This window comes from Amblyomma mixtum, chromosome 7 (genome assembly GCF_055824585.1).
Source record: "Amblyomma mixtum isolate Tamu chromosome 7, ASM5582458v1, whole genome shotgun sequence".
Classification (NCBI taxonomy): Eukaryota; Metazoa; Arthropoda; class Arachnida; order Ixodida; family Ixodidae; genus Amblyomma; species Amblyomma mixtum.
Genome location: NC_143018.1, coordinates 130,964,536 through 130,987,243, shown reverse-complemented (window position 1 = coordinate 130,987,243; position 22,708 = coordinate 130,964,536). Strand labels below are relative to the sequence as shown.

Here is a 22,708-nt window from a genome sequence, read left to right as displayed (position 1 = left end):
ACACTGCCTTACACAGTGTCGCGCAGCCTTCCAGTCCCCCGCCTATCCTCCCCCTCCCCCCCCCCCCCCGTGGCCCATCTGGCTCGCCTCCCTGGATCTGAGACTGCAACGTGCCCTCGTCGCCTTGGCCCAGGATGTACTGAACGCCTAACAGAAAGGATGTTCGAATAAAAATGTCACACCACCACCGACTGTCAGCGAACCATACGGGTGCGTCAGCCTGGCTGAACGCGGAGCCTTCAGCGGAGCCCGGGTTATTTCGCACACGGCAGTTACGCGGGACCTAGACGTAAGACGCGAAAAAGTGCACAACGTCAAGCGGAGACCCTCCCGTGGACAAGCGAAAGTCCAGTCGACCGCGACTCATCGGCCACCACCAGAATCTACCGCCAAAATGACGCAGTGACTGTCTCACATATTTCCACCGAGATATGTGAGACAGTTACTGCGTCATTTCTTTTCCTCAAAAACCAGTTTTCATTTCAATTTCATTTTTAATTGTAGAGGCTAATTGTAAACGACCCTAGGCGGTCTAAATTTTTCGATACCTTCCCTACGGATTCCCTCATAGCCTAAGTCGCTTTGGGACCTTAAACGCTCTAAAAACAAAACAAAAAAAAACATCGAAACGCGACCGGCGCGGCCGCGTTCGAACCTGGGAACTCCAGCTGTAGCCGAACGCGCTAATCACTCCAGTGCCGTGTTTCTGCCACAGCGTTGTCAACGCATGCAGCGCAGATCTCTATCATTACTGTCAGGTAGCTAAACGCGCGACTGAGGTGTCCACTGAACCAAGGAATGAGTTATGCAACTTTCCTTTCCTCAAAATTGATGAAGTCGACAGCTTTGCCAACCCCAATGAACGCAGTGAACGCCGGCGAGCGACTGCTCCAGAGCCGCGCTTGTGCCACAACGGCATCACGCGTCTCGAAATATTCTTTATTTATACTGTTCTTGGGCCAAACCCACAAAGCCAATTTCTGCGTTCCTGCGTCTCGCCTATGAAACATAATTTATTGGAATTTGACCTCCAAAGCGGCTCAAGCTATGAAGGACGCCGTAGTGAACAGCTCCAGAAATTTCAACTGCCTGTGGTTCTTTAACGAGCACTGACATCGCACAGTACACAGGCCTCTAGAATTTCGCCTCGATCGAAATACGGCCGCCGCGGCCGGGATCGCACCCGCGTCTTTCCGGTCAGCAGCCAAACGCCATTGGCCACTGAGCCACCACTGAGGTTTCGCCCACAACAAAAGCGAAAGACACCGTTTTAATTCACTTACAGCTGTCGCTTATCCTACCGAGCTATTCAGCTTTAATTCCAAATGGACGGCTACTCGAAGGAGCCGACAATCATTTCTTAAATGGCGCTGGAAATGCCCCCCCTCCCCGCCCCCCGTGTATCGCACAAGACGTAATTAAGGTATGGCTAGCGTCCCCTTTACTGTGAACACTGTGAAGAAGGACGCTTTTGCCTGACGACACCACAAAGAAAGCCTGTGCAACAAACTTGAATAGTGCTACGTTTACACACCTTCCACCTCACTAATACTGCACCATTGAATAGTAACGACGTTTCCTGCCCTAGGGCCCTCAAAAAAATTACCGACGATTACGTTACTTCCTAATGCGAAATTTGAGCGCAGCAAATAAGCTGTTTCACCTTTTCGATACATTGAGGCAAAGAAATCGAGCAACACATGTATGCGCTATCACAGATTTTTTTTTTATTTTTCACACGTATTCCTTTAACAAAGACTCCACTAACAGTTCTTGACAGTCATGAAGGAAGCTTTGTGGTCGGAGAAATAGACTGATATATGTTCGACTTGGTACACCAATGCTTGATTCTCAAAGACAAGATCTATACAAGTGCCTCGCGAGGTTGTCACAGCCGTTGGACGCGTTACGAGCGAGAGGAACGGGATGTTCTCCCGCATAAGTGTTAGGAAATTGCTGTTTGTCTTTATGTCAACATTAAAGTCCCCCACTACTAACATCGGTGTGGATCGATGGACGGTTAATGCGAGTTGCAGGAAGTGCACGACGTCTTTCGTGAGTGCGGTAGGGGCGAAGTAGGCAGCTACTACCAGCAAGCCGTTGGGCAACTTTGCGGCGCACAGTTCGGCAACTTCATGTGACGTGCCAAACATTTCGACTGGTATTGCAGAGAGACCTGTGCGCAAGTAGATAGCGACTCCCGCCGCTCTGTTGTGGTCTCTGCGAGCACCACAGCAGTATAGGAAATCTATGATTTCGAGAGGCTCTTCGGGATCCATCCAGGTTTCAGCAAAGCAAAGTACAGAGGAATGGCGCCGAATGTGATCGTGGTGTACGTCCTTGGCATGTGCGGCAAGGGAGCGTACATTAAGAATGTGGTTGTGAATGATGAATCAAGTGCTGCCAGCGAATGACGCGTCCATTGGCTGTCTGCGTGTGTTACTGGTGTGTGGTTAACATGTTAAGCTTCGCCTGTGAGTGGAACGCGACAGCGTCTTGCAACGCTGCCAGGGAGTCCACAGAACGCCATCGCCAATTCGGCTGTACGCCTTGCTGGACGGTAAATTTATTTTTTGAGGAAAGGAAATGTATCTCTCTCGCATATCTGGGTGGACACCTGTACCTCGCCGTAAGGGAAAGGGGGAAGATGGGAGTGAACGAAGACGCCGTATTAGCTAGACGCGCCTTTGTTCATTCCAAACCATTCAGCTGGCATTACGGAGTGGCTAGCGTGCTCGTATCGCACTCCGGAGACCCTGGTTCGATTCCCCAACTCGACCAATTTCGTTCTCGGTTTTATTGATTTATGCGGTCTAACTGGAAAGGTTAATTAGGCTATTTCATATTTATATTCTTGCATTTCTATCCATCGTGCTCTGTCATTAACCTGTCAATTGTTGGAACTGTCTAGGATGTTCGACAAAACGTATATGAAACGAGCAACGTCTTACTGAGTGGGGAAGTGCGTGGTGGTGGAGGGAACGCGGCTTCGTACTTATCTGTTTTTTTCAGCAGCGTCTCCTTCCGCGGACGCTGTTGTCGCTGCGGCGCGCGTCTTTCTTTTCTTGTCTTTTCTTGTCTTTTCTTGTCTTTTCTTTTCTTTTCTTTTCTTTTCTTTTCTTTTCTTGTCTTGTCTTGTCTTGTCTTGTCTTGTCTTGTCTTGTCTTGTGACCACTTCATTCCCCTCTATATTAATTAGGCTAATTGATTAATTAAGAAATTAACTAAACTCAGTCCAACTTAGTTGCAGCATCACTATACGATCCCTTTGATTGGTTGCATGGTTACTAGCCAAAGTACAATTGGCCCCATTTGAAATTCGCGCACTGTGACGTCACGAGCATTTCGACCAATTGAAAAGCGTTACATTGGGGGCGGAGCTGGTTACGAGGCCGACGCCGACGCCGACGCCGACGACGACGCGAAACCCAGGAACGGACGCCAAAGAGCTGCGCTCTAAAACGCACGCGGCGTTGTTGATGCACACGCAGACGCAAGCGAAGCGTCGTGCTGATCCCAGCGCTCACCTTTCAGTGGCCGTCACCGAGCATTGCCAAAACTGACGGCGTCCGTTCATATTGCGGGCGCTGTGGTGGAAGATGTGAATGTGTCCCTTGTCCTCCGATGCGATGCAGCGGAACGAGGAACACTGTAGCTCAGAGCATAAACCGCTTCCTCAGCAGGAAGGTCAGCAGCGACTGAACCACGAAGAACGAGTGCTCGCAGAGTCCGCGTCACTCCCGCACGTGCCTCGCGCTTCCCTCGTGTGCAAGTCATGCTCGCGAGCACACCTGCTCTTCCTTTCTAAAGCATCAATGCTGTGCACGTGGACGCGGAGGAGCACAAGCGCCCCTTGCGCGGCTTGGCGTCTGCAACGTTGAGTGCGTTCCGGACACTGGATAGGTAACTCTGCGACCCTGCCACCCTTGCGGGTGGCAGTTAACGGTGGATCGCGAGGGTTTGCTCATCCGATGAACGCAGCGGCCTACTGCTGCAGTGCTGCATGACTGCAGAAAACGTTATAACCGCTAATTAACGCAGCCACGTCTCTCTCCCATCACCCCACGTATACGTCAAAGCGTAATTGCGTCCACTGACCTATACTCCGTCTCACAAGATGTTTGCAGCACTACGAAAGGTACAGCTCTCTCGTCCAATCAGGATGGCGCGCACTGCATTAGTGTGTTCCTACGCGCCTGTGGCTCGATCCACCTGATGTCCAGGTGGCTTCTTTCTACCTCTAGCAGGTGGCGCGTGATGTCTTTTTATTCTTTTTTTGGTTTGTTTTTGGACAGGCGGACGCCTGTTCCAAAGGGACTAGCCCCACTTTTTTTTTATCGCAACCTGTTCTCATCAGTTCCTCTGTTGTCGCGTCGCAGTAAATTTCAGTACTCGTGTCATGTGCATATAAATTTATTTACTCCAGCGTGCCGAGGCAGCCGAGTGTCGATGGTGGCGAAATGAAAAACAAGCCCATGTGCTGAGCGAGAGGCAACGCACGTTAAACGGGCTCGATCATCTCATCGTCCTCATAACAACTGAATTCAGCACTGCTGGTTGTGTCGTCTCCAGGTTGACAACAATGGCCGGTCCCTGGTCAACAACATCGTCGATGATGTGGTCCAGTTTTCTCATCCCATCTTCCTCACTGATAATATGCTGCACGTAATTCCTCCATTTCTCAACAGTCACTTGCGTGATGCCTTGCCAAACCAGAGGCTCGACGTCTTAGAGCTTAAACGTCTTGTGTTGGCTGGCCACGAAACCCTTGACGTCGCTCCAGACAAGCTCTATCGGGTTCAGTTGGCAGTGGTACGGTGGCAGGCGCACAACGAGATGGCCAGCAGCTTCAGCAATGCAGTCAACACGGTATCACTCCCCACCTGTGTTCAAACTGCTCACAAGCTGCATGAGTTCGGCCTTCACCACGCCGCTGCTCCACGCGACACCTTTTGCGGACAGCCAAGCCTGTATGTCCTTTTTGAGGCTACTCATCCGCGGCACTTTATCGTGCTTCACAGAATGATATGGCGCGTTGTCCATCACTATAACGCTGCCGGGTGGTAGTAGTGGGAGAAGTCTCCTGGAGAACCAGTTTTCGTAGTGTTCCCCGTTCATTTCCTCGTGGTAATCGCCCAAGTTTTTCTTCGCTCGGAAAACTTCCGCTGCGCCTTGGACAAAACCTTGCTCACTACCGCAATGCGTCACAATAAGCCTGCCACCTTTGCCACTGGGGTTTTGTAGACCAGTCGACAGTCCTGATCGATGCGCTTGGTGTGCAGATTGGATGGTGCAGTCAGTCCACACTCGACTTCGCGTGTGGCCGGCGTTAACCCACGTTTCGTCGGTAAAGAAAATAGGCCTACCCTGGCGTCGCAGCTCCGCTATCTGGCGCAGGTACCGGCGGCGACACTGCACAATGTGCGTCGCTTCGATTAACATTGCATTCCGAGAGCGCTTCTTGTATCGGAAGCCAAGTTTTTTCAACATCCTCTGCATTGTCGCTGCGGACACGGTCGGTAGCGTTTCGTCCTCTTCGAAATGCGCAACCACCTTCGCGATAGTTGGAATTTGCCCTCTCTGGAAAAAGGTGTGTACCACCCTTCGCAACACGCTCAGGTCAAAATCGTCCAGCTTCTTCGTCCGCTCGCGGCCTCTTCCGCCAGAACGCTTCTTCGGTGACAACACTCGGCCCGCGTTCAACGTCTCCGTTGTCCACTTGTAAAGCGTTCGCTCGCTCACCTGCGTGAGTTTTGCCGTCCTCTTGATGAGCGCATTTGTACTCCAACTGCCCCCACACTCGACGCGAAGCGCTTCAAGAACATTTAAAGCCACCTGCTTCGGCTGCTTGGGGAAACAGCGCACTGTCGGTGTAGAGCCTACAGGAGGCACAACAGACTCGACCGACGCCATGTTGGAAAGTGGCGACGCATCGCTACCTCGCAGCAGGCCTCCGCAGAGCTGTGTCCGTACGGGCTTTGTCTGGTAATTTCACCAGTGATTGAAACACTCCCTACCATTTAAATATACCTGTCCAAACCATGTTTTTAGTTGCAATGCTTATTGTTTTGATTAATAGTCATACACTCCTCAAATATTCGAGGGACTATTTTCTGCGTTTCTGCAGCCCTGATTGGACGAGCGAGCTCTACCTTCCGTAGTGCTGCAAACATCTTGTGAGACAAAGTATATACTCCGCTTCATACATCATGTGCAACGCTGTCAAGGCTACGGAAGTAGTCCGCAAAAGAAAATAAAGAGAGTTGTATCACTCCGCGCTGTTCTGTGGCCGTGTGGTCTAACGCGTCGCCCCGGAGTGTCGACAGGCCGCAATAGGGGTGCATGGGTTCAAATCCCGCGTGGTGAAACTTTTTTTTTTTCGCACATTTTTTTTTCTTTTTTTTCATTGCAAGTTGCATTTCGCGTGACTTGATAGAGAAATCTTGTTTTGTTCACAGTCGCTTGAATATTATGCCATGTTCTCAAAAAAACTGCATGCATCTGTTCATTTGATGCATACCGCGTTAATGTGAGTTGTCTGAAATTCGTTGTCAGTGAGCTCGCACCGGCTTTTGGTCAGCAGTGGCGGTTTTCTTCCCGATTCTGCAGCATTGTGACTATACTTTTTAGATGCAAGCTAGAGATTTGAGCGAAAGATGACGTTCATTTGTCGGGTTTAATTAATAAGCACAGTGGCCCAGGTAACAAGTGGCCGTGTGCAACTTTCGATTTCTCTGTTGCCGCGGAACCCACTCTTTTGTGGGCCTCTCTTAAGGTATCTGGCATGTTATGAATTGTTCTGAGCAACCGGTTAGCGGCTGATCCAGTCTTCGCCAAAAGAGTCTGGGGCCGACTTTGGCACTGTGCTGTAGAGTTGAGAAGCGAGATGTCTGTTAATTTAGAATGCTGGTTTAGAATTGAGAATACAGGAGCGCAGAAAACAATCTAGACTTCTTAATCGCCTATTTTCTGACTGTGTATGCGTAACATTCTTGTGCATATCTGCAATTCTTTTGTTTTTGTTAGTGTCTTTCGTTTTTAACCAAAGCGCGTTTTCCTTTGTCATTGAAGATAGCTCTATAACTTGGCTATTATATGCGGAAAAAGAGCAGTATATTTAGAGTGATGGGTCAAAATATTTTTACACACACCACCTCGATATGGCCTGTTTCCTGTGTTGTGTTAAATTTAGAACATAGTGTTGATTAACACAGTGACAGAAAACAGTACTGCCTCAAGAGTTACAGATTTGTTGTCGTGCACAAATGTATATGAAGGCAATACAGATGCAAGTCAGGTTGTCTCTATTTCCCTGCTCACCTAGAAGATCAGAAGCTGCTCAGGCAGGATTTTCATGCACCCAGGTAAAAAGAGTTCCAAGCTGTGGGAGCGTCAAGTAAGAATGCCGAAAAAGTTGTACAACACTAGGAAAAATTATTCTATAAATGAGACAGGACAGTAAAGAACGTTGACCCCGCAGTGTTTGCGAGAAAAGGTTTATTCTGGAAACAGCCAGTGGCCCCCTTGCCCGAAGGCGCAGCCAATCCCGTTGTTAAACCTTTCAGGAAAGCATCCTGAGATGACTTCACAGTCTTGTCCTGCCAGACATATTCTTTTGTGTGCCCTGTGTTGACCCAGGTTTCATCTAGGTAGATGATGCACCTGTAAATGCGAAACAACCGAGTTCACGAGCTAATGCTATTAAGTAAACAAACATACTGCAGCATGTAAGCAGGCAACGCACTGCAACAAACACACTGCTGACCACTGTCTAACAAATAGCCGCTCAAAGACAATCGAGAAAAAGAATTATCTCGGCTTTATTGCTCCCTTGTTCGGGATTATATTTCGCGCCCAGGCGGCATTTGGTAGCCAGGTTATATTCACTCTATGTTTGCTAATTCATAACATTTGAAATCTCTTCACGTGTGGCGACTGCGAACAAAAATTCCCAACGTTCGCAGCAGTAGCGCCTCTAACTCGCACCACAGGAGCAACGGGCAGTGTACGGTGGGTGTTTATTCGTTCCTAACGGAGACGATGAGATGGCACTGCCCATTGCGGTGCTACGACATTTTGGCAGTTTTGTTGTTTTTGCTTGCCGCACCAATTCGGATTTAGCGATTAAATCTGACCCATGCAGACACGTGCCCCACCCAAACGAAGCGCAAAACTGGCCGTGAAACGTCACCTCTGCGCAAAAGGTCCGCAACAGCAACGTGGTTAAGACGATTTCCTTTAAATGTGTCATTCTCAAGCAGCAATCACTGTTACGACTACGAGGTTGCCACGCTAACATCAAGCTCTATGTGAAGCCAGTCTAAACGTGCTGCGTAAGAAAATAAGCAAGGAACGATTCGTACCTGCCCTGTTCTCGGAATGCATAGATCGCCCGCAGGTACAGAGGGAAAAACACATGCCTAGAACAACCAAACTCTGTGTTCCGCCGCTCCCAAAGCCGCTGCGACAAGGAAGGCAAAAAATGACGATGAAATTCTATAAGTTTAAAAGCACATGTTTACAACCAGACCCTTTTTAACCAAATCTTATCGCTAGTTATCGCGTGTTACGCCCGAAACCCACTCTGAGCGTGTTCTAGACATGCGTTTTGCCCTCTGTACCTGCGACGCCAGGCAATGATGTCACTTCGCTCGATCAGTGCAAGGTTCCGTTTTCTTTTTTCGAATGTGAATCCGATGTCCTTCATCAACCTCCACAACGTCGTTTTCTTGAAGTTCGGCAGGTCGTCGTCCTCATTGACAGCCTTTAGCACACTGTCCAGTGTTGGGACTTCCCTCTTCGCGTACATACTGTGCGCTTTCAGACGGATGGCATGGACTGTGAAGCTACCATTCTTGACTGTTCGCGAGCTTGAAATCTTCACGTCGCGAGGTCTTTTCTTCGGAGACGCCAGAGGCCAACACAGACGCTCCGCCTTGATTTTGGCAACGGTACGGGGATATACTCCGGTGTCCTCGTTCACAGCACTCAGTACTTCCCGAACAGACTTCTCCGGAAAACGGATCCTGGTACGGGAGTGCCTTGACAGCTTGGATGACGAACTTTCGCGAAAATGCGTACAGGAGGGTGGCCGCGGCCGCTGAGCAGGACGCCATTTTCTCAAAAGTGAAAGGGAGCCGGACGGAAAGAGTAAACACGGCCAGGGTTGCGGAGACAAAAACGTGAAATGGAAAAATACGGCAAGCGCAAAATACAAAATCACAGATCTCGATCGATTCCCTCGCAATAGCAGCGTTTTTTGTCACGCTGATGACAAAAGTATTATTCACAAAGCCTGCCAGCAAAGCATTTGTTACTTTTCGCTCACCACAAGCAAGGAGCCGCCGCGGTGGCTCAGCGGTTATGGTGCTCGGCTGCTGACCCAAAAGACGCGGGTTCGATCCCGACCGCGGCGGCTAGAATTTCTTTGGGGGAGAAATTCTAGAGGCCCGTGTACTGTGCGATGTCAGTGCACGTTAAAGAACCCCAGGTGGTCGAAATTTCCGGAGCCCTCCACTACGGCGTCTCTCATAGCCTTAGTCGCTTTGGGACGTTAAACCCCATAATCCATAATCCATCCTCACCACAAGCAACGCACTATTTTGTGTCACAGAAGCAGGTTGCGCAAAAAGGAGCGCTAGCTTTGGCAGCGTTGCACCTGATGTATGAAACGGAGTATAGGAAGCCAGTTATGCGCACTTCCTTTCTTTATAACAAAATCGGTCTACAACAACAGTGAACACACACGAATGCCGACGGCCTATGGCTTCAAAGCCGCGTTTCTGCCACATTATTGTGGCAAACAAACCAAACAAACAATAGAGGCAACAGACACAGGAAAGAGCCACGAACGCAAGCAGTTCAAGGGAAGCATCGCCAAGAACGGCGGAAGACCGACTGAACGTGGAGCAAAAATTCAGGGCACTTTGGCTCTGTAAAGTGCTGCAAGGCGAAAGCGTCTCCTAATGCAGTTTTTACATACGCAAGGCTCCACACCCGATATAATAGCTTTACAGGAAACTAACACGACACCGTCACTCAGGGGATATACGTGCTACGATAGCGAACGCACGGGAACCTTGGTCAGCAAAACGTTGGTAGCCATAGCCCATGACCCAATTCCCAACACCAAAATTGAACACTTAGTGACGGAAATTATTCCCAAAAAGAAGCGTAAGGAAAAGAGTGTCTTTATCGTAAACCTCTATAGCCCGCCTCGCCAGCGGGACGCGAATTTTGATACACTCTTTCTAGGGGCCAGCAAACTTGCGAAAAGCAACTCGTTGCTCATTGTAGGCGACTTCAACGCTCGCGGACAGCAATGGGGATACCCCACTAATAATCACAAAGGTATACAGGTCGAGGACGCGGCGGAAGCGATCCAATGTACCCTCTTAACAGACGAACTTCAACCCACGCGCCTTGGCACTTCGATCTGCCCGGATACGTGTCCGGACTTAACGTTTGTCAGGGGAGTGAAGCACGCAACGTGGGAGAATCTGCTGGAGAATCTAGGCAGTGACCACTATATCCTGAAGACCACGATAGCAGCCACCAACATCAAGCGCAAGCTCGGCACAGCCAAGATCACCAACTGGCCGGCTTTCCGCAAGGCTTGCGCGGACCTGGAAGGGGAATGGTACGGCAAAACAGCGCTGACGGACGGGACGGAAGAAGATGAGACAAACACATGCGCTGACTAACAACCAAATGGTTTATTGCGAAAGAGGGGTGCAATATAAAGCATAGAAGGGAAAACTGCGGTGTAAACATGACAAGGCATAGTACATTCGCCAGAAAACAAGTCAGGCCGAAATAACATGGTCATTCATTTCGCAGATTGCGACAAATGTGAGGCGTTTTTAGACCAAACCACTATCATCGCCAAGTATAGAGATCACACCTCACGCCTGATATCGGAGGCCTTTCACATTCATACATTAGGCAACTCATGTGTAAGCCAACCATCGGTGGCTCTATTCCCACAGGAGATCGCTTTTCTTAATCATTGATGATATCCCGAATGTATGCCTTGTCATGTTTACACCGCAGCTTTCCCTTCTATGCTTTATATTGCACCCCTCTTTCGCAATAAACCATTTGGTTGTTAGTCAGCGCATGTGTTTATCTCATCTTCTTCCGTCCCGTCCGTCAGCGCTGTTTGCCGTACCATTCAACATGAACCAACCAGCCCGACTCAGCCCTCTCACCTGGAAGGGGGGATTACTTCCATAGATGATTGGTGCCAACAACTTAAAGACATCCAGAAGCGGTACACTCAGGAAGTGGATCGCACCGAGCAAACACCAGAGGTGGACCCTCGGCTCATCAGGCTATGGGAGGCACTTCGAGGACTCACCAAGCGCTGGAAGAAGCAGCGCTTTAACAGGAATCTCAAGCTCAAGATCGCAGAAGTCACCAAGATAGCGGAGGAGTACGCGACCCAACTGGCCAGGCAGAGCTGGCAGCAGTTCAGTAGCTCGCTGGACGGCACCCTCAGCACGGCGAAAACGTGGCGTATACTCAAGACCCTCCTCGACCCTACTCAAACCAGGGCCGAAAGTGGGAAAGCTATCCGCAGACTCGTCCACACCTTCGAGGGTACGGAAGAGGAACTGCTAGATAAGGCCAAAGAGAAATGCTACGGCACGGCCTTGCCTGCGGCATACGCGAAACCATACCTGGGGAAACCGAACACCCACTTAGACAGGCCGATCACCAGGGAAGAAGTGTTCGCTGCCATAAAGGCATGCACGCGCAACACTGCGGCGGGAGCAGACAAGATCCAGAACGCACTCATACGCAACCTCAGCGACGAGGCGGTCGACCAGTTGACCACCTTCCTCAACGGGCACTGGGCCGCAGGAACGGTTCCTGAAGAGTGGAAGCATGCAGAGGTCGTAATGATCAACTGGTCACGCAGTTAGCTAGGCTCCAGCAGACTCCTACGGGGCGCTCGCTCCTTAGGCGACTGGGGCTAGGCCGAACTGCGGAATTCGAGAATCGTACTGCGAGCATACCGGACGCAATTCGCCAGACGCTAAAGGTTCGCTCCCTTCCCCGGAACATGGACCCCAACTTGCATGCGGCCCGTAGGGCAGCCCGGGCGAGGTATGTACAACAAAATCTAGCTACAAAATCCACAACGGTATACACGGACGCGGCTCCGTATACAGGAAGCTCACATAACAGCACAGTGGCGGTAGTTATTGATTCGAACTTAAAGGAATTAGCTAGCGCCTCAGTGAGGGATTGCACGGTAACCGAAGGGGAGGAGCTGGCCGTAGCTCTAGCGGCGGTAGCCGGTTATCGAAGCAACATGTCCCTTACCATCCTTACACATTCGAGAGAAGCGTGCCGTAACTACATGAACGGCCGCATAGGTCGCGCCGCGCTCCGGCTCCTCCAGAGCGCGACCCCACCAAAAGTCACACATAGCATTTACTGGGTGCCAGGACACACCGACATAGCCGGGAACGAACGCGCCGACGAGGTAGCTCGAGGGTATACGAGCCGAGCTTCCTCCCAATCGGACGATCTACCCGAACGAGTCAGCCCTACGTACTCAGACATTCTCAACTACTTTAAGGGGGTACGGATCCGCTATCCGCCGCCTCATCCTGATCTAAATCAACTAGAGGCAGTGTATTGGCGAAGATTGCAGACAGGAACATTCCCAAACCTGCATATCCTTAGCAAGATTTACCCGACGCAATATCGGGACACTTGCCCGTGGTGTGGTAGCAAACCATCGTTGTACCACATCACGTGGGAATGCAGTAAAAACGGCAACTTTCGCAAAGACCCGAGTGCAGAACAGTGGGAGAGCCGGCTCTCCACGGCGATCTGGGTTGCCAACAAGGTCTGATCCAGCACGCCCAACGAGCAGCGAAGCTCAGCGGAGCCCTGGAATAGGGGCACCGACCCTGTGAGAAGAAGGAAGATGGACCTCTTCTTTCTCGTCTGCTACTAGCACCTTTCTAGAGCAATAAAAGTCTCCTACCTACCTACCTACCTTCCTGGCGCACTGTTTTTTTCTATTTATTTTTTATTTTCCATATTTTTTTGCTCTTTTCCTTATTTTTATTGTTTTTTATTTTTATTTTGAAATCGTATTTTGATTTTGTTTTTATTTTTATTTTTCTTATTTTTATTTTTTATTTTTCCTTTCCTTCAATTTATTCCCTTTATTTTATTTATGAAACCCATGCATTCACTAGATGCGCCTTTCTTCATGCTCAAATCTTGAGCCCTCGTCACGGCAACTGTGATGCCAATGAGCAAATTATAAGTGTGGCCTCGAAGCGCAGTGTGTCTCCGAGTTCTGCCTCCTCTGAGGAGGACAGTGTCCCCGCCAAGCACAAGTCCCGCCGTCGAAAGTCTAAAAATAAGAAACCTCCTCGGCGCTCCAGATCAAGGAGAAAGGGCGTCAAGTCTAGGGAGGTCTCACCTTCCGGAGTGATGCCCCCAGACATCGTGGATGCCTGATTGAAGCTCAAGTTAGCCACCATGGCGTCTAACCAGCAGTTGATTGTCGCAACACTCAACATATGCGGACTCCGTTCAAGGCAGAAACAGGTACAGTTACGCCGATTGCTTTGGGGCATTCGGCTAGACATTGTCGCTATTCAAGAAACTTAGAAAGTGAAGTGGATACAGAGATACCCCTGCGACCTTTTCTAACAGATTACAACGTCTGTGTGTCGCACTCAGTGGGTCTTTTGGCAGGTTGCTTTCTTTTCTTAAAGAAGAGTCTACCTATTTCTGACTTTAAGTACCAGGTGGACATAGAAGGGCGTCTGATATGTTGTGACTTTGACTGCATGGTGAGTCGTGGAGGGTTATCAATGTGTATGCTTCAAAATCCGGTGCAACGAGCAGTTTTTTTTTCATGACATTGCAACTCTCCTAGGATGTGGTCGTTATGTCGTTTTCATGGGTCACTTCAACTGTGTGTGCGACCCACGCGATCGCACAGGTCCTAACCAAAACGCCGACAAGAGCTCTGGTATATTATTGTCTATTACCAAAAACGCAGGTTTAATTGATGCCGGATTGTCATCCGCCTTCACATACATCAGAGGAGCCTCACATTCAAGCCTTGATCGCATTTACGCTTCCGTAGATCTCCTTAAGCGGCACATTTCATGTGATGTCAAGCCTGTTTCTTTCTCAGATCATGCTATGGTCATTGCGCGGATTGGAGAATGCACCCGTCCAAAATTTCAGCCGCAGTGGGAACTGTGGAAGCTTAATTCCGAGCTTCTAAATGATGAGCATTTTCAGCAGCGAGTGATGACAGCTTTAGAATCTTGCTTGGTCATGGATGTCCCATTATTTGCAGCTTGGGAGATGTTTAAGCTAGACGTTCGTAGCATAGCTATTGAGATCGGCTCCGTCAAGTCTTATCTTAAGCAATGTGAGGAGAAACGGTTACTTCAGAGTCTTTATAATCTGCATGCACTTGAATCTCAGGCTCCTGGCTTGTACAGAGAGGAAATTGGTGCTGTTAAGTGCAACCTTCAAAAGTTTGATGCAGAACGCTATCGTGCGGCCCGTGTGCGATCCCGCAGCAACCGTGCTCTGCACTCTGAGGAGCCTATTAGACAGGCCTTGCTAGATGAGCGTCGTCACGTGGCTGCTAAGCGAATTTCTGAGCTCTAATGTGGTGGTGCCCTGGTCACAAGTACAGATGTCATAGTTACCGAGTTTGAAAACCACTATAGCTCTCTGTTTGCTGCCACGTCTAGCACTGCTGATGATGAGCATATAGCGCGATTGGTGTCCATGATTAACCCACTCAATGAGGATGAGTGCAAGGCAATACGTGGCTCTTTAAGCTTGGGTGAACTGCAAGATGCAATTCATCAATTGCCACTTTCGAAAACCCCGGGGCCTGACGGCCTCTCAGCAGAATTTTACAAGGCATTTAAATCCGTTCTAGCCCTTGTCCTGCTCCAAATTTTTGAGACAAGTATTGATATTGAATTTCTGCCTCAGTCATTTACGAAGAGTCATATTGTCTTTATACCAAAAACCGAGGATAAGGAAGAACTTCGATTTGTAGATGGCTGCAGACCAATCACGCTTTCTAATTTAGATTATAAGATTTTTGCTAAAGTACTGTCAAATCAGCTGCAGCTTGCAATGTCTACTTTGATTGGGCCTCATCAAACATGTGGCTTGCGGGGATGATCAATACAATCTAACCTACATGTAGCGCGTACGGTGTTGCAGTATTGCAGTGACGCTCAAGAACAATTAGCAATGCTGCAAATTGACCTGGCAAAGGCATTTGATCGAGTGTGCCATTCATTTCTTTTTGCACTTTTAAATCACGTCATTCTCGGTTCAATACTTTCTACTAGCATACGCCTTTGTTACAAATCCTGTACCACGCGCTTTTAATGGCTGTCTCTCGCAACCAGTTCCAATTCAGTCTTCGGTGAAACAAGGGTGCCCACTGTCTCCGCTCCTGTTCGCATTATACTTGGAGCCACTTTGCAAAAGTGTTATAAACAGTAGAGCTGTCAATGGTTTCCGAATAATGGGCCACGAACTGAAGGTATTGGCTTATGCAGATCACCTTGCGTTTTTTTGTACTGATAAGCCAAGCATCGATGAGGTTATTCGTTTAACGGAGGACTTTGGTTCGGTGTCAGGAAGTCGGATTAATCGCTCTAAGAATTGCGGTCTTTGGTTTGGTAGCTGGAGTTCGACACCTGCTGAATATGCTGGTATAACATGGACATGCAGGCCACCAAAGTACCTTCGCGTCCCTTTGAGTGCCTATAAGCATAGCGCACATTATTGGAAAGACCGCGTGTCACCTCTTCAGCGCTATGCTCAAACGTTTGTCCCCCATGGCCTCTCAATTTTTGGCAGGGCGACCGCCTGTAATTTGTTTCTCGCCACTAAAATATATTATGTACTGCAAATTATTCATTGCGCAAGACTTCCTATCCAGCGTTTTCACAGGGTTTTCGCTACTTTTGTATGGGATTCGTCTTTTGAATCCATGAGGCGTGATAACCTTTTTCGGCCTGTCAGCGCTGGCGGCCTTGGTCTAGTTCACCTGTATGTCCGACAGATAGTGTCACGTTTCATGTTTTTCCGTGACACTACACACCCAATAGTACGTTCATTCCTGCAAACAAATTTAGTTCATGTTTTACCCAACCTCATTGTGTCTTCCAATGTTTGTGACCGTCCGTGTTTGTGGGGCATAATGCAAGAGGTGTATTCGGCTGTCAGTTTCCTACTTGTTCGTTTTTCTCCTGAGGTCCTTTTTTTAGTGTCGAGGAAAAAGTTGTATAAGGATTTGATTAGTATGCTCTTCCCTCCGCCCATGTACCGCTCTCTGTATTTCGGTTTACCGGGGCATGGCGTACTCAAAAGAGTACGTAAGATGCTAGTCTCGTCGTGTACAAGGACCTTTTTCTTTAAGTTACACACCGGTACGTTGCCTGTTAGAACATGGTTAGAGAAAAAGGGCATTTTTGTGTCTACCGTTAATTGCTGCCTTTGTGATGATCCAGAAACAATTGAGCATTGTTTCATCAGTTGCAAAGATGCAGTACTCTTCTGGAATATCCTGCAACGCACATTTAAAAAAAGAATTCATCTGACACCACATTCTGTTCGCTATCTCACTGCGCTGCCATTTGTTGATGAACCCCTGGACACGTTCTTTCTGATTGGACTGCACAGCCTCTGGAAAACCCGCATGATGGACAGACACTGTGAACCTGTTGTGTCTACAAAGGATCACTTCAGTCGAATGGTTGTTCATCTAAGAGACGTGTATGCCCAGACTGAGTACGAACCGGAGTGGCACTCACTATTAGTGAGTTGCTCTGTATTGCCCCTTTTTAAGTGCATGGTCTTTTTACTATGTATTGTTTAACACTGTTTTCATAATGGCTTGTATATAGTTCATGTACATAGAACATTACATCACTGTAATAAATACCATGTTGAAGAAACAAAAAAGCCTTCGTGGCGGAGTGGTAGCGTCTGCGCTTCAAATGCCAAAGGCTCTGGTTCGATTCCCACCCTCGGCGCAGTTTCTTTTTAAGCAGTGACGCCGAAAGGCGGACAAATCTGCAGACGCGTCTGTCGACACGGCTGCTGACGCGTCTGTCGACAAGGCTGCCGACAGCGTCTGCTAACTACAGTATGAGGCATTAAAGGCTTCCGTCTTAAAAGGCAGAATAAAGACGAAGATGAGACCGCAGGTTAACGCGAGGAGCCGCGCGAAGAAACGGAAAGCGCAAGGGGACCCACCTATCTACTGAGAGGGAAATTGGTTTATGGGGTTTAACGTCTGGAAGCGACTCAGGCTATGAGGGACGCCGTAGGCAAGGGCTCCGGAAATTTCGACCAATTGGGCTTCTTTAATGTGCCCTGAAGTTGCACAGTTCACACGCCTGTAGAATTTCTCCTCCATCGAAATTCCACCACCGCGACCACGATCGAACCCGCGTCTTTCGGCTCAGCAGCCGCGCGCCATAGCCCCTGTGCCACCGCGGCGGCGGAGGGAGAAAAGACCTACGCTAGCAAGCTACAACAGTGAACAATGAATTAAACTTTATTTCAACAAAGAAAGGGGTTTGACTAGGAGATGGTGACTTGGGCACTGGGTGGTCTTTCCTGGTCCGTAGTCCACTGTCGCTCGCGGTCAGCGTCGTCCGCTCAACCAGCAGAAGCATGGTGGGTACCTAAACCGCTCCATAAGGATCGTGTGTTCACTTGATGTGGGAGAATTTCTGAGCCATTTCCTTCCTGAAACTGTTTTTTCCAGCCACCGCGGTGGATCAGTGGTTATCGCACTCGGCTGCTGACCCGAAAGACGTGGGTTCGATCCCGGTCGCGATGGTCGAATTTCAATGGAGGCGAAATTCTAGAGGCCCGTGTACTCTGCGATGTCAGTGCATGTTAAAGAACACCAGGTGGTCGAAATTTCCGTAGCCCTTTAATACTGCAGCCCTCATAGCCTGAGTAGCTTTGGGACGTTAAAGCGCTCATAAACGAAACCATAAAAAATTGCTGGGGCTTAGCTTTGGTTAAGCCTAGGTAATTGCGAAAGCAATATCCCCTTGGCTACGCCATGTGTTTCGCTTATGGGTGATACACATTGCTAATGTCCGTGTGTACCCACGAAATGAAAGCGCAGTGTTCTGCTTGTGTCAGTGATGCGTGGTTAAGATGTTAAGCTTCGCCTCTAAAAGTGGAACGTGACAGCGTCCTGGAACGCTGCCAGGGAGTCCACAGACCGCCATCGCACGTTCGGATCTACGCCTTGCTCGATGGTAAACTGGTTTTTGATGGAAGGAAATGTATCTCTCTCGCCTATCTCGATGGACACCAAAACCTTGCCTAAGGGAAGGCAGAAACATGGCAGTGAACGAAGACGCCGTTTTAGCTAGACGCGCCTTTGTTCGGTCGCAGGTGGTCGACCGGCCGCGAAGTTCTAGCTGCGGTGCGCTGAAGAGCCGACTTGGTGCCCCGTCTCTCGCTCTGGTATGATGTCAGTAGTCACATCACCAACCACCGACCGTGAAGAGTAGGCTGCAGTACCGTGAAGATGAGACACCTGGCGTAGTGTTGCTTTCGCAATAAAAGACGATGAGGTAGCGTCGCCGTGTTCACGAGACTTTTTTTTTTCTTCGTACGCTGTGGTCCGCTCGTGCCAACGTTCCAGCGCGTGCTCGCCTCGAGCTCTGACCTTGTTACAAGAGGTTTCTTGCGGCAAAGTTGGTCCTGTCTGCTCTGAAGCTGTCCACACTGCAGCGTCCTGCTGCTGGTGCTGCTGTTGCTGCTTTTGGTTTACTGCTGAGTCTGTATCGATCCCAAGGCGGTGCCTTGATGTCTGTGCCTCCGGCGGCCTCAACCCGGCTTCATTCCGAGGCGGTAGGCTTACGAGGCCATCATCTTCAGCGTGTGGGAGGCCGGCGGTTAGCTTACAAGATGACCCCGTCGGCGGAGCACCAGGGTAGTGCAAATACAAAGTTCCGCTCCAGCGGTGACGTGGACTGGCGGCTACGGACGTGGCTTCTGGAACTCGGGCGCAAGTACCGCGGCCAGTGCGGACGGCTGCGGACGCAAGGGATGATGATGCTGCTCTGCTCACGCATTATCTGTGTTGGCTGCTACGCTCAGTATACGAGGGGAGCTACGCCTGCGTGCTGGACGTCAAGGGCGTCCGGAAACAAGACGTCTCCGTGGTGACCTGTACCAGCGAGGACCTGGCCTCGCCGCACGCCCGACCCTGGACCACTGGCACCGGCTGCGATGTTGCAGGGCCGCTAATCGTGGCTCTGGGCCGGAGTGAGGAGGACTTTCATTTCGTCACGTGTAGCTGCGGCCGGCGCGGCCTGCTGGTCTGTCTTGGACGTTATCGATGCTGCCGGGGAACTGGACCGCACCAGGGTAATCAACCGAGCGTTCCCGCGAGTGTTCATCTCGCAGAAGACCCACCACGCGATGAATGTCGGGAAGGACTTCGTGCGCCAGCCCCGGCCCGTCTCGATGCCTCTGCACCTTTGCCTGGACAGCTGGTCCCACGCCGAGTCCGGAGCAGTTGCTGCGGGCAGAGAGGCGGCAGACTACTTCCATGACCTAAGCACCGCCTTCTTCGGCTACGCCGTCGTCCCCGGTCTGCGTTTGGAGGAAGCGTCCGAGCGCGCGCCCAGCGAGTTCTCTTTCGGCCGATTTCCGTGCGGAGAGGAATCTGAGGCGACTTCCTTCGGTGGCCCGTCCTGAAGCAGCTGGCCAGCTGAGGTGGGACGTCCTTCGCCTAGAAAGGAAGGTCGGACTGAAGGGTGCGCGAGGCCCGCAGACGAGATCACGAAGCCCGTCTCAGGAGCCAAGAGCGTGAAAGCTGGCTATTTCGAAGTGTCCGGGTCGTGGCTGTTGCTGAAGTTCGATGACAAATAGTGGCTGGCAGCGTCTGCTCTCACTCCCTACCCTTTCCTCTCCAAGCTTGCCCTGGCCTTCCCTCTGCGTCTGCACGCTACCATCCCTACTCTACCCTACCCTACCCTATTGTACCGTATACCCTACCCTACCCTAATCTTCGCAATTTTCACTAGCGCCAGAAACGGTGCTATAGTAGGATGCAACTTATAAAAACAGCAGTTGCTAACACTGGGCCGTGGTCCGCGGCGTCTTGTATTACTCCGCTGGCGAATCGCAACTGTAAACGAAATAAATTTTTTAATGCTTGACTATATCAAACGATCCACGTATCAGAACTGTAGAGCTCGTAACTTTTTTCTTGTGCTAAGCTTCTTGTTTACTTAACAAGAAACGTTTCAGCCACAGACTACTTTTTCGTCGTGGAGGAATTCTGCGCGCGGAGGCTGAATGTGGGCGCAGCTTCACTGCAGACTTAAGTTGTATCCGACTATAGAACTCGCACGGTATCTGCTTGACCCGTACTACGTCGCGGGTACTTTTTTACCATGAAATTGGCGTTGATGTATTTGTGCTGTTAAATAGCGTTGAAAACTATGCATAAACTTTTGCTGCATATTACGTGCCTTGTTGTGTACTTCATGGTAACGCGATTTGTATCGTCTCACCTCATTGTGATCGAGTACATGTGTAGGTTGCTACTGCTGCCGGCGACTTTGAGCTCCCAAGTAGCGTCAAAACGGATAGAATGAAAATTGATTTTGAGAAAAGGAAAGGCACAGTAACTGTCCCGCTTCTAGGTCGACACCTCAGCCGCGCCATGGAGGAAGGAATGAGAAGGGAGCGAAAGAAAGGTGCCGTAGTGGAAGGTTTTTGAGGAAAGGAAATGGCACAGTATCTGTCTCACATATCTCGGTGGACACCTGAAGCGCGCCGTAAGGGAAGGGTGGAGTGAAAGAAGAGAGGTGCCGTAGTAGAGGTCGGAATAATTTCGGCCACCTGGGGATCTTTAACGTGCGCGGACGCAACATCACCTAGATTGGTGTTGGCTGACATCGCACAGCACACGGGTGGCTTTTGCGTTCCGTCTCCGTCGAAACGCGGCCGCTGTGGTCGGGTTCGTACCCGGCTTTACTCCGGCTTGGCCAATGAGCCACCGCGGCGGGTCCGTAGTGGAAGGCCTCGGATAAATTTCGAACATCTTATTACGCGCACCCGCTTCGCACAGCACATGGGTGTCCTTAAAACCCCTCAGGTTTCCTTTGCGACACACCTAATCAGGCTCGCACGTTAAGTGGTCAATGTCACAAGCTGTGAACGACGAACTTTAGTACGTGAGTGTGCTGAATGTGCTGCGCAAAATAAGGTGCCTATATGATTTCGCAACTGCATTCAGTGTGGCGGGACATTTACGCCTAAAGTATTTGGAGCATTTAGGAACGAACTCGCATGTTTTTTTTAATTTGCTGTGCCCTGCCGTCGTATAGATGTTCTGGTCGATCATCGCTTTGCCTTTTTCCAAACTCCCGCACGCAAGCGCCCCGCCGCGGTGGCGCTTGGCTGCTGACCCGAAAGACGTGGGTTCGATAATGGCCGCGGCAGCGGAACTTCGATCGAGGCGAAATTCTAGAGGACCGTGTACTGTGTGAGGTCTGTGCACGTTAAAGAACCCCAAGTGGTCGAAATTTCCGGAGGCCTTCAATACGGCTTGCCTCATAGCCTGAGTCGCTTCGGGACGTCAGACCCTAATAAAACCAATAAACGAAATTCGATCCTACCGGCACATGGTGATTGCGGAAACACCAGCTTGTAGACAGCGTGCACCAATTATTGTTGTGCCCGTTTATAAATAACGGATACTGACAAGGCATGGGAGTGAAAATTCACTACAAAAACAAAAAAAAAGAACATTTAAACAAAGGAACTGCGCTAATTATTAAACAGAAAGATGAGGTAGCTTCGACGTGTTCACGAGATTTTTTTCTTCGTACGCTGTGATCCGCTCGTGCCAGCGTTCCAGCGCGCGCTCGCCTCGAGCTCTGACCTTGTTCCAAGAGGTTTCTTGCGGCAACGTCGGTCCTGTTTGCTCAGAAACTGTCCACACTGCAGCCTCCTCCTGCTGCTGCTCCTGCTGCTTTCGGTTTACTTCTGAGTCTGTGTCGATCCTAAGGCGGTGGCTTGATGTCTGTGCCACCGACGGCATCAACCCGGCTTCATTCCGAGGCGGTAGGCTTAAGAGGCCATCATCTTCAGCGTGGGGGACGCCGGCGGTTACCTTACAAGATGACCCCGTCGGCGGAGCACCAGGGTCGTACCAATACAAAGTTCGGCTCCAGCGGTGACGTGGACTGGCTGCTACGGACGTGGCTTCTGGAACCTGGGAGCATGTACCGAGGCCAGTGCCGGCGTCTGTGGACGCAAGGGATGATGATGCTGCTCTGCTCACGCATTGTCTGTGTTGGCTGCTACGCTCAGTATACGAGGAGGAGCTACGCCTGCGTGCTGGACGTCAAGGGCGTCCGGAAACAATACGTCTCCATGGTTACCTGTACCAGCGAGGACCCGGTCTCTTGGGACGCCCGACGCTGGACCACTGGCACCGGCTGCAATGTTGCAGGGCCGCTAATCGTGGCTCTGGGCCGGAGTGAGGAGGACTTTCAATTCGTCATGTGTAGCTGCGGCCGGCGCGGTCTGCTGGTATGTCTTGGACGATATCGATGCTGCCGGGGAACTGGACCGCACCACGGTAACTGACCGGGCGTTCCTCCTAGAATTCATCTCGCAGAAGACC

The 22,708-nt window shown here is 50.2% G+C and overlaps 1 protein-coding gene and 1 long non-coding RNA gene across 2 annotated transcripts in view; one reads left to right on the top strand and one right to left on the bottom strand.

Moving 5' to 3' along the window:
- The window catches only part of LOC149337598 (uncharacterized), a 29,031-nt gene extending 25,072 nt beyond the window's left edge, over positions 1–3,959 (bottom strand). The window contains exon 1 of the long non-coding RNA XR_016284408.1: positions 3,528–3,959. This is a non-coding gene — a long non-coding RNA (uncharacterized LOC149337598). The remainder of the gene's footprint in view (positions 1–3,527) is intronic.
- Positions 3,960–9,965: 6,006 nt separating this feature from the next.
- LOC149337597 (uncharacterized) lies at positions 9,966–19,764 on the top strand. The gene is made up of 4 exons (XM_089554468.1): positions 9,966–10,625; positions 11,211–11,601; positions 19,162–19,382; positions 19,471–19,764. The coding sequence occupies exons 1-4, from the start codon at positions 9,966–9,968 to the stop codon at positions 19,762–19,764; spliced, it is 1,566 nt and encodes a 521-aa protein (XP_089410594.1).
- The last annotated feature ends 2,944 nt before the right edge of the window (positions 19,765–22,708 follow it).

Coding starts and splice junctions, on each gene's coding strand:
- LOC149337597 (XM_089554468.1), top strand. CDS start 9,966: ATGCAGTTTTTACATACGCAAGGCTCCACACCCGATATAATAGCTTTA. Junction 10,626..11,210: donor TCCGCAAGGCTTGCGCGGAC/CTGGAAGGGGAA, acceptor CAGCCCTCTCAC/CTGGAAGGGGGGATTACTTC. Junction 11,602..19,161: donor ACTCGTCCACACCTTCGAGG/GTACGGAAGAGG, acceptor TGCTACGCTCAG/TATACGAGGGGAGCTACGCC.